Source organism: Silurus meridionalis, chromosome 29, assembly GCF_014805685.1.
Source record: "Silurus meridionalis isolate SWU-2019-XX chromosome 29, ASM1480568v1, whole genome shotgun sequence".
In the NCBI taxonomy this organism is placed as follows: domain Eukaryota; kingdom Metazoa; phylum Chordata; class Actinopteri; order Siluriformes; family Siluridae; genus Silurus; species Silurus meridionalis.
The window spans coordinates 5,846,849-5,858,925 of NC_060912.1; the positions used below are offsets into that span (position 1 = coordinate 5,846,849).

The 12,077-nt window shown below is 40.2% G+C and overlaps 1 protein-coding gene across 2 annotated transcripts in view; it reads right to left on the bottom strand.

Moving 5' to 3' along the window:
* Nucleotides 1-4,144: 4,144 nt before the first annotated feature.
* The window catches only part of ago3b (argonaute RISC catalytic component 3b), a 36,197-nt gene continuing 28,264 nt past the window's right edge, over nucleotides 4,145-12,077 (bottom strand). For both annotated transcript variants that reach the window (XM_046844213.1, XM_046844212.1), the window contains exons 12-19: nucleotides 11,833-12,017; nucleotides 10,340-10,499; nucleotides 10,156-10,246; nucleotides 9,472-9,666; nucleotides 9,042-9,176; nucleotides 7,468-7,569; nucleotides 6,015-6,214; nucleotides 4,145-4,834 (exon numbers count right to left, since the gene is read on the bottom strand). In XM_046844213.1, coding sequence (XP_046700169.1) covers nucleotides 4,726-4,834; nucleotides 6,015-6,214; nucleotides 7,468-7,569; nucleotides 9,042-9,176; nucleotides 9,472-9,666; nucleotides 10,156-10,246; nucleotides 10,340-10,499; nucleotides 11,833-12,017 — 1,177 coding nt within the window. In that variant the 3' untranslated portion in view covers nucleotides 4,145-4,725. The remainder of the gene's footprint in view (nucleotides 4,835-6,014; nucleotides 6,215-7,467; nucleotides 7,570-9,041; nucleotides 9,177-9,471; nucleotides 9,667-10,155; nucleotides 10,247-10,339; nucleotides 10,500-11,832; nucleotides 12,018-12,077) is intronic.

Below are 12,077 nucleotides of genomic sequence, written 5' to 3' on the forward strand. Positions count from 1 at the left end.
CAACCGTCTTTCTAGTTATGTTTGACTATTTAACCAAAGTGCTTATTTATATCCGGAAGGACAATCAGCCGATTTATACTTCGAGGCCATGCGTTTAAGCTAAATTTATGCTACCAGATACACTATATGGATTATAGTTTGGGGACACCTGACCATCACACTTATGTTTTCATATGTAACTTTCCATTCTACATTTCCTCCACTAGACGCTGTAATAAAAAGTAGTTCCACTAAAATTGGAGTGTGGCTCTGGGGATTTGTGATCATTCACCATGTGATAAGGTGTTGGACTTCTGTTTAGAAGGTCAGAGTTTATATCCTGCCATTACCAAGCTGCAGGGGCTGATTCTAAAATGATCGCTCTGCAGTTTTGGAGCTGCTCTGACCCAGTCGTCTAGACGCCACAATTTGGCCCTTTTTAAACTTGCGCAAATCCTTACGCTTGCCCATTTTTTCTGCTTCTAACACGTCAATTTTGAGGATAAAATGTTCACTTGCTGCCTAATAAATCCCACCCACTAACAGGTGCCATGGTGCAGAGATAATCAGTGTTATGCCTGGTCGGTGTATGTACATACAGTATGTATATCATTATCTGAGCATGTTATCTTCTAGACATGCCTTATCCTCTGCACAGTTATACTGTATATTGAGGGGTGAACATTTTTCGATACAGGGCTTTGCAATCCTTTTTTACGTGCAGAACACATAATTCAAATCGGAGTTTCCTCAGTAACGTATTAAGTGTTAAGTTTGTTTAGTCTCCGCCTCACACTTTAAGTGCATTTTATTATTATTAATAAACTTGAAAACATACACCAAAATGCCCATGGTATTAAACAAAAACTAGAGTTAGCGCAGTGTCACTGTGGCTGCTAACCAATAAGTGACGAGCGCTATGGATTCTTTAGCGTTTTATGTCCAGGTTTTAGAATTTCTCTTGAAAGGAGAAAATCCTGACAATTCCTCATATCGAGGGAGTGAATGAATGAAGGATGGAAGGAATGAAGACATTAAAGTCTGCTGAAATAAGTAGAACTGTTAAGTAGATCATATCTTTAGAAAATTCTATAATATAATTAAAACACACACACACTTACATTCACATCTGTATTACCCAAATGGGATCTAACAAATTTATCCATTTATACAATTTTATTATAAATATTGTAATATTTTGGTTATTATATTATTGAAGCAAACAGGCATTTTATTCAAAATTGTTTTAAGAACGTAAACTGTTGATGTTCACAAATGTTAATAATAAAACGTGTTGATAAAAAATGACAAGCAATTTTATGGTTTGCATTTTCTTCCCCCTAACCGTACCGAAATTGAACCAAGTGGTGACTTCAGAACCGAGATACGTACCGAAGCGTGGATTTTGTGTACCGTTAAACCCCTACTGTGTGTGTATGTATATATATATATCATATCTTATTACTTGCTGCACCTTCTGTACATGAATCTCTCTCAAACCTGTACATATGGATCCATACCCTCATTGAACATATTGCTATTTACTGTAAACAGGCCACTTGGGTCAACAGTGCAAGATGACGGAGAGTGTGTTAGAGAAGTGAAGAAAAGAGTGCAGGCAGGGTGGAGTGGGTGGAGAAGAGTGATAGCAGGAGTGATTTGTGATAGAAGAGTATCTGCAAGAGTAAAAGGGAAAGTTTATAGGACTGTGGTGAGACCTGCGATGATGTATAGATTAGAGACAGGTAAAAGACAAGGAGGTGAAGCTGGAGGTAGCAGAGCTGAAGATGTTCAGGTTGCCGTTGGGAGTGACGATGATAGACAGAATTAGAAACAAGTTTATTAAAGGGACAGCGAATGTAGGACGTTTTGGAGACAAGGTGAGGGAGGTGAGATTGAGATGGTTTGGACATGTGCAGAGGAGGAACATGGGGTATATCAGTAGGAGAATGCTAAGGATGGAGCCACCAGGAAGGAGGAAAAGAGGAAGGACAAGGAGGAAGTTCATGGACGTGGTGAGGGAGGACATGCAGGTAGTTTGTTTGAAAGAGGCAGATGTAGAGGACAGAGGGGTATGGAGACGGATGATCCGCTGTGGCGACCCCTAATGAGAGAAGCTGAAAGAAGAAGAAGAAGAAGACTGTAAACAGGCCACTTATGAATTTCTGGTTAGATGACGATTGCATTTTAATAGCTCTTTACATGTATTTTCAATCTAATCTATTTTCACCTAGAATGAGTTTTAGGTGAAGGGAAACTGTACCATTTACACCACTGTGTTGTTCCGACAGTTTGGGAAAGAATCACATATGTGTGTGTGCTAATCAGGTGTTCGCGAACTTTGTCACATGATGCAGTGTAATGCGTTCTGGTACAATTTACAATCGTATACCGTAGACTAGAAGGGCTTGTAGCTGAATCGCGGTTGGAAGTATATTTGTGCACTCTTTGGCATGGCAGTATGTGCTTTCGCCCACTAGGCATAAGGGAAAGCGAGAAAGTATGTTTCGAAATGTCCCGAGTGTGGCGTAGCCTCGCGTCCCTAATCGCCACTGACCCGTTTTTTTTACGGGTTTTTAAAAACGCTGCTTTTGGGCAACCGCAGTTTGAGGTTGAACCGCATGAAAAGCATTGCACAGGCCGGTGTTTATTAAGAAGCTGATACCGGGAACTGTGTCTCAAATCCCTGTGAATACACAAACTAAACAGCCAATGCTTTAATGTGTCCAACCTAACAACACTATACGCTTTATAGATACTCACAACTGTAAAACCACCACCTTCTCTTCCTAACATCTGGAGTTTAATGAGAAAACGCTGTATTAGCAAAGGCGTATCAACATACATACTAAGTACCTGGTAACAAGCAACACACACACACACACACACACACACACACACACACACACACACACACACCCCCCCACCCCTCTCAGGGTAAATTTTCTACCGACCTTGGGTCGGGTTTAACGGATGTCCAGCGGTTGTACTTTAGGCTAAAATCGCAGTTCTTAGCTAATGTGTCACTCTGCCTTCAAATAACAGAAAGAGTGGGAAAGAAAAAAAAAAACATTCAGGAACAGATACGGTTGAGATTTTTTCCAGGCAGCACAGTGACACACATGTCTAAGTATTAGGACTGATGGCATGATTACTTTAGATCCGTTTTTTTAACCACGCACACACACTAGTCATAATAACCGATATTTCATGAACATGGTGCAAGTACCATATATAGGGACAAAAGTATTGGGACACCCGACCAATGCCATATGTGGTTCTTCCCCAAACTGTTACCACAAATTTAGAGGCACACAATTCTATAGGACGTCTTTGGATGCTCTCACATTCAGTTTTCCCTTCACTCTAACTCAGAGATGCAACTTGTTCCAGCATGACACAAATTGCACAGCTCTTTTTGAGTGGCCTACTATAGAGCTCTGACCTCAACCCTATCGAACACCTTCGGAATGAATGTGAACGCTGACGGAACCCTAGGCCTCCTCACCTCACTTACATCAGTACCTGACTTTAATAACACCCTTAAGACTCTTCACAATCAAAGTCCAAATTCCATCGGTTAAGGCTCTGGGTTATTGATTGGAAGGTCGAGGGTTCAAGCCTGCTGCCACTCTTGGGCTATTGAACAAGAACCTAAACCCTCTGTGCTCCAGAAGCGCTGACCCCAGCTTCCCCAACATCGCTGGGAAATCCGAAGAAAGAATGCAACTGTGCTGTAGTGTATATGTGACAATTAAAATCGAGTGAAGATCTTTCCAGAAGGTTGAAGGTTATAATCAGGAAATGGGGACTGGATGTGGAATGAGATGTTTAAAAAGCTTATCTTATTGTCGTCAGGTGTCCACAAACTTTTATCCATATAGTTTGTGTATATGTATAAAATGTAAAACAATTCGTATTTAGAATAGAACGCATCGTCCTTTGGCAATGACCCAGCATCACTTTACACTTTATCTTAATCAAATTTTCATAACCGTTTGTTCTGGGCCACCAAATTTGATTGGGCAGTTGGTGTTTGTAACACGTCTCTTTAGGACTTCCTTTCAAGCTGTAGCTTCACTGGAAACTATTTTTTGCTTAAGAAAAATAACTCGATCCAAAGATTTTGCCATATCGTGTTTCCGAAAAAGTCAGTTACTCTAGATTCATTTTCGGTCTAGAACCGTTGTTCAGAAGCAATATCGCATGGCGTGAATGACATATGGCATAAAATCGCGCAGACGCGTTGATATTCGGCGCTCGATTGCGGCGCGGACGTAACGTTGATTCGTGACCGATCGGTTCTTTGATGCCACACCGCCCTCCAGTGGTGTCGCGCTCTTCCGTTAATGAGAGTGAAAGCGTTTGACCTTTAGATCTGATATCAAGTCCTTAAGTTGGAGTTGAACGAATTAGAAGAATAAAAGATCTCAATCAAAAACAAAAAAAAAAAAACCCAGTCACAGAGAAACTTGATACTAATAAATAAGTGTACAAATGCCATACCTTTTGTCGGGACTCACAGATCTATATGTTGGCTTGTAGAAAAGCCTGGCTGTTGCTTTTTTTTTTTTATATATTCTATTGCATAACAGTGTTAATTCCCACCCCTTCCCCTTTTGCTGTAGTTGCGTTTAGTTCGTTTTTAGCAGCTGGGACTTGTCACTGATGCGACAGGGGACGAGGCTTCAGTGCATGGTGTCGTATGTGTGACAGGTAAGTGCTGGAGGGGACGAGGAGAAGGAGTTAGGCAAAGTACATGGTCCTCAGGGTGTCGTGGTGAATCTGCACAGCTTTGGCCAGGGATTGGGGGTCACGCCCATTACTCTGTCCTGACACATGACTGCCCTCAGCACTGACAGAAAAAAAGAGAGAAATTGAGAATGAGTAAATATTGTTTATTAAAAGAAAACACTTGAAATTGCCTTCAGCGTTTAAACAAATACGCACAAATGTATTTATTCTTAATAGTTTCTCAGTTTTACTGCATTATAGCTTTTTTTTTTTGCTTTTGTTTCCTACATATCATTAATAAAAGTCTTTTATATGGCAGCAGTAGAATCATGCCAAAGTGTCTAGCATTTTTTACTGAATGTAAATACATTCCGTTACCTCTATACAAATGGCTGATGAACTACTGTTATTCATTTATTTTATTTTACGAAACAAATTGTACGTTTCAGTCAGCTGCTTGACCGAGCAAAGACCCCACAGTCTCTCCTCATTCAACCCACACAGGCTCAGGGTAGAATTTGTATGGATTATTTCTTCTTTCGGCTGCTCCCATCAGGGGTCGCCACAGCAGATCATCCGTCTCCATACCCCCCTGTCCTCTACATCTGCCTCTTTTAAACCAACTACCTGCATGTCTTCCCTCACCACATCCATAAACCTCCTTCTTGTGCTTCCTCTTTTCCTCCTTCCTGGTGGCTCCATCCTCAGCATTCTTCTACTGATATACCCCATGTCCCTCCTCTGCACATGTCCAAACAATCTCAATCTCGCGTCCCTCACCTTGTTTCCAAAACGTCCTACATGCACTGTCCCTCTAATAAACTAATTTCTATCGTCATCACCCCCGATGAAAATCTCAGCATCTTCAGCTCTGCTACCTCCAGCTCCACCTCCTGTCTTTTACTCAATGTCACTGTCTCTAAACCATACAACATCTCAGGTCTCACCACAGTCCTATAAACTTTCCCTCTCACTCTTGCAGATACTCTTCTATCACAAATCACTCCTGCTATCACTCTTCTCCACCCACTCCACCCTGCCTGCACTCTTTTCTTCACTTCTCTAACACACTTTTCTTCACTTCTCTAACACAATATATATATATGTGTGTGTGTGTGTGTGTGTGTGTGTGTGTGTGTGTGTGTGTGTGTGTGTGTGTTTGCCCTCTTCCAGTTTAAATATCAGACACTGTGTTCTTTCGGCATAAATACACTCAATGACCAACTGTCTCTTCAGCTAATTCGTGTGACGGAAGCGTATGCTCCTAACAGTTTCCATCCCACACGATAAACGGCTCTTACCTGTCATGCTCCTTGTCAACCAGGTGGTAGCGAGCACGGAAGGCCACTAGGTGGGCATAGTAGGCAGGCGCTGGGATGGAGACGGAGCGGGTGCAGCGCACGTACGTGTGGCACAGCTGGTAGGTGAGCAGCTGGAACTCGTCGGCTGTGAAGCAGTTGTCATCCCACAGCACGTGGTAGTGCGAGGGCCGGCTCGTGCCCTTGAGACACGGAGAGAACAAAACAGCAGCGTCGAGTCAAAGGTGAGATCCAACTTGTTATGTGTATGTACAAGAGCTTCTGACTTGTTGTATGGTTCGGGCTCAATAAATAACACAGACATATTTTGTGACTGTCATGCGTCGCAAAAAAAGAATATATCCTCACTCAGCCAATTTTGCACTCTTGGTCAAGAATGGCTTTGGCATCATAAAGCTTGAACTGGCGATGACAGAACGACAGAACGAACGCCTTCACCACCGCCATCAAAACACCAGATACTAGGGGTGAAAAGGACACGTATTCGTACCGAACCGTAGGGCTTTCGGTACGGTGCACATGTGTACCGAATGCAATCCTTTTCACATGCAGAACATAGTTAACCCCCGAGTACCTCACCAACGTATTAAGTGGCGGTCTGCAAGTTTTTATTACTATTAAACTTGAAAACATACAAAAGAGTGTCAGGGGTATGAAAAAAAAAGGAACTAGAGTTAGCGCAGTGTCGCTGTATCTACTCATGCCGCAGTTCCAGTTTTTACCAGAGTCAAGCGCTATGGATTCTTTTGCGTTTCATCTTAAAAGTAGAAAAACCTGACAATTCCACATACCGAGGGAGTTATCGGATAGAGGAAATAAAGACATTTGTTTAAATTTGCTAAAATAAGTACAACACACATTTGTTGGATCCTATTTGTGTAATACAGAGATGTATATTAATGAGTGCAGGCGTGTGTGTAAACTTTTTCATTCTAGTTTTTTTTATTGACAATTTTTGTAAATTTTTTTTACTGAATTTTTTCCCATTCATTCCATTTTATTTAATCAATTTAATGTGCCAATTAAATCCATTTCTTAATGCAATTGATATAATAAAAAATAAGTGTATTGCATTAATTGGATTTATTTGATTTTATTTATATATATTTTATATGAAATCAAGCAGGCATTTGATTTCAGTGCGTTTGAAAAATATAAACGGTTGACGTTCCCAAAAAAAAAAAACCCACAAGCAATTAGACGTTTTGCATTTCTTCCCCCTAACTGTACCAAACCCTGATAAACTGAGGTACCGAACCGTGAATGTTGTATTCCGTTACACCCCAACCAAATATGCTTCAGTTATCAGTCCATAACAATGCCATTTATTTGTTAATTAAAAATTGTTGCATATTTATTGAGACAGTTTCAGACAATCTATTGAGGCTATTCTGGGGGAGTATTGATGTCCCACCATGTGTGTGTGTTTGTTTACCTGTATTCCAGCATGACTGCAGAGGTAAAAGTCAAACTCATATGGATGGGTGATGTCCGTGTCAACTGTAGTGCCGGCAGGAATGTTTCCACTCCGTCCAACCTGAGAAAGCGAGGTTTATGGTTTTGAGAGAAAAAAAGCAAAAGCAAAAGCCAAAAAAAAAAAAAAAAAAAGCCAGTAACATACAGTAAAACCTCAGTTTGCGAGTAACGCAGTTGCTTTGTAGTACGAGCAAATATTTGACTGAAATTTTGCATAGGATTGCGAGCGAAAATCCAATACACTCCTCCTTAAGTGTTTAAAGGCTCTGGCATGGAGACGCTGATGTTGGATCTCTGATGATCACAAATGTTGAGCTTTTTTATGAGTTGCTCAGTAGCTCCAAGTTTTATAACCACAACTGACCGTAAAAAACTGTAGAAAGAACATTACTCATAATCTTACACTCCAGTGCTCATGTTAGTTCTCACTCTCCAGTGTTCTGTATTGTTTAAAGACTATAATCACACTCTTGATGTCACCCAATTGAGGATGGTTCCTCTTTTGAGTCTGGTTCCTCTCAAGGTTTCTTCCTTATAACATCTAAGGGAGTTTTTCCTTGTCACAGTCACCACGGCTGCTCATCAGGGATAAATACACATCGTTCACCTCAACTGTTCTGTACAATCTGTAAAGCTGCTTTGAGACAATGTCTGTTGTGAAAAGCGCTATACAAATAAACTTGACGAGCATCAAGCGAGATTTTTGATGAAAGTAAAAAAAAAAAAAAAAAAAAAAAAAAAGGAGATTTAAGTGAATAATAAACAAAAAAGTGAATCTAAAAAGTGGAAGTTTAGTGAAAGCAGCGTTTCGGGTGACAGTCAAGTCAACCAAAACGCTGCTTTCACTAAACTTCCACTTTACACATCGCCCCAGCCTTTTCACAACGGGCATTGTTTTAAAGCAGCTTTACAGAATTTAAGAATGAAAGTGAACCATGTGTATTTCTCCCTGATGATGAAGCCTGGGGCGACTGTGGCAAGGAAAAACTCCCTTAGATGTTACGAGGGAGGAACCTTGAGAGAAACCCGACTCAAAAGGGGAACCTCATCCTCATTTGGGAGATTTTAAGAGTGTATAGTCTTTAAAACACTACAAAACACAGAAGAGTGAAAATTAACATGAGCACTGGAATGTACAATTATGAGTAATGTTCTTTCTACAGTCTTATACAGTCATTCCCAAAATCATAATAGAAGGAGACTCTCCTTCCAAAAAATAATCCTCCTCCACACCTCATCTCAGCCTCGAGTCTCCTCAAAGGTACAGTAAAGATCATGTTTATTTATTTTAGATTAATTTAACATCACTTATAATTGTATTATTATATTGTATTACTGTATATTGTACTGTATACTTTTTTACATGAAGATATTTTATGGAAAGCATTATCTCAATTGACATTGATTCTATTGGGAAAATTCACTCCAATATACAATTAAATAGGCTTTCCAGCCCTTTTCTGGAAACCGAGGTACCACTGTCCATGGAAATGTATGAAAATATCAGAAAAGATAGTTTTTTTTTTTCCTCACCCTCTCGTTGCGGTCAGCGCAGAAAAGGCGTGTGTGGTGGCGTTTTTGCACGACGATATAAGTGATGCCTGGTTGATACTCTCTCTCTAGACTTATACAGGCTTCCCGAATGGCCAGCAGCTCGTAATACAGCACCTGAATAATTCAGCATGATCATCAAATCAAGTTTCTGAAGGAGTCACAGTCAAATCTATGACTTTTCAAAGTCATTTTAAGACCATTGAGAATGAAATTTGCGATATACATTACGACACGAAAACACACGTTGTTAGCAACTTACAAACAAAATGAACAAATGAACAAAATGAAAACATTTAAAAGTGCAAGACAAAAGAACAGTGATTTAAAAGACTTAAGTCTTAAAATTTAGATTTTTATTTTTTTTACTTTTTAAGACAAAATTGAGCGAGCGCACGTTTAGAGGACTGACCTGCCGAAACTGTCCTTCCGACACCCCGTCTCTGTAGAAGATGAGACGTGTGGGTTTGTAGCGTGTGGATTTGTAGAACTGGATGAGCAGCTCTCGGACCATGGAGGCCAGGTCTTGGATGATCTCCTGCCTGGGTCGCTGAACACGTACTGTGGCACAGTAGCGACTCGGGTGGGCATCCATGCTGCCCACCACCTACACAGACACACACACACACCATTGAAATCCTAAAAAGCATATAAGGAATGTATACGAGGTGGAACAAAAATTTTCAAGATTCGTTTTGTAACACGCCAACAGATGGCAGCACAAGGCTGCGCGCACAGTCACAGGGCGCACCGACCAACATAAGCCAGTGTGCCAAAAGACATCGCCTAAGGCACATCGGGTTCTGTGCAACCGATGCTAATCCTGAGGGAGGACGTTTGGGGAAAGCGACCGGATCTGTGGTGGACGGAATACCAGATGGTCCGCAATGCCCATGCACCCCTGTCAACCAGCTCTCCTCACATGCGAGTTTCTCGCCCAGAAACCACCACTCGCCAGATTTGAGTCCTGAGTCTTGAGTCCTGCATTTTGACATCATTGCGGAGATCCAGTGCAAATCGCAGAAGTCTCATAAAACAAAGGTTTTGATCTAAGAACAAAGAAATGTGTGCGACAAAATAGGAGACGTTTCCTCACCGCAGCGATGGAGGGCTTCTTGCCATCTCCTGCAGGTGGATGAGTGACATCGGCACCCAAGAAAATGACAGGCTGCTGGAAGACGGACGGACTGCAAGTGGACAAGAAATGACAACAAATGAGTCCTACAAGGTCCAAACCATTAAACATTACAGTACGTTGAAATGTAACCGGCTTTACGGACCGTTGATGAGGAACCAGGATGTTGTTGATGCCACCGAGCTTGACGTTGATCTTAAGGCAGAGGTTGGAGAGGGTCTGCGGCGACGTCTTCACAACGTTCTTCACCTGCACGCACTGAGTGGCCATGCCGAGAAGGGTGTCCCCGACGCGCTTTACCTCCGCTGCAGGGAAAAAAAAAACACACACACACACACACACACACACACACACACACACACACAGGACAAAATCAAAATGTCAGTCGATGGATATATAAAGAAAGTGATTTTCAGTGTAGTCCTTGTTCAACCCATCAACCCAGGGTTCCTAAACATTTTTTATTTGAAAATTCCATATTTTTCCAGACAAACGTGCAGAATTCCTTAAAGCTTTTTAAGACCATATTTAACATCTGATTTTAAAATTCCAACTATAACGCGTATTACGCTACAATCTCTAATGTTTGTAAACAATTGACGGAAGGTTGTGGCCTCTGTAGCTCCTATAAATTAATACCGAAACCAAACCACGTTCAAATCACAGCATTTTATTAAAACGGCAATTCGAAAACAGTGCATTGTTCATTGTTTATACATTTCATTTTTAAACTGTAAACCTTTTATCCTACAGCAACAGGAGGATTGTGTATGTACAAGAAACTGCAAAACAGAACTAAAGTCCGTTAACAAAAACACCTTTTGACCATGTCCCCACAGACGTTTTCGCTTGAAACGCTTATACTGCGGTTTCAGTTAACAAAATATTCGCTTTGGTAAATGATCGCCAAAATGGATAAATGCGACTGTGAAAACGTCTTTCGGAAACTTTTTTTTTAGTGGTTTACACGACGTTTCAAAGAGCCGGAAAGCAAATACCTAACGCTTTTTATTATTATTATTATTATTATTATTATTATTATTATTATTATTAATTTTTTATTTAATTTTATTGGATGTCACAAGAACAAGAGGTATTATATAATCATGTCAAATTAACACTAGCTTCCAGAGAAAAAAGGAGAAATATTTTTTGTTTGTTCCAAGAGATTTACACAGAATGTAAAGTAATTAATTAAATGGGAAATTTTTTTTTTTTAAATGTAGCATACTTTTTTCCTATGAAGACGGAATTTTCCTAATACAATTAACAAATGTATAATATGTTGTTCACAATTCAGAAAAACTATGGATGCGACACGTGTGTAATATATATATATATATATATGTATTTTTTTTTTTTTTTACTAAAACCTTGTTTTTAAATTTATCTGGATGTGTGCCTTTTGTTTTAGAAAAAATAAAATAAAATAAAAATAATAATAATATATATATATATATATATATATATATACACACACACATTTTACATTTTAAAATAGGGCAATAGTATGGAAACACAAATATATTCCCCCACATACTTATTCAGACCTTTAAATCAATCAAATCAGATTTGCAAAATGCGTAGGAATTGTACGACTGTCTGGTCTTATTGCACATGTGGAAGCAGGTCTTTTACCGTAGACAGGAGTTTTCCCAGGCAGGATAACGATGATGAGCTGCAGGCCAGCATAGGTGTTCTTCAGGTGTCTGAACATGGGCTCTACACTGTCTGCTCCCTGAGCGTACTTGCAGAAGCATGGCTGGCCCTGAATAGGCATCCCGGCATCTTTTGAAATCTTACGCAACTGGTCAGTAAAGCTTCTGTATCACAAAATGGAACACAATACATAAGAAAAAAAAAAAAGACACAAAGAAACAAAA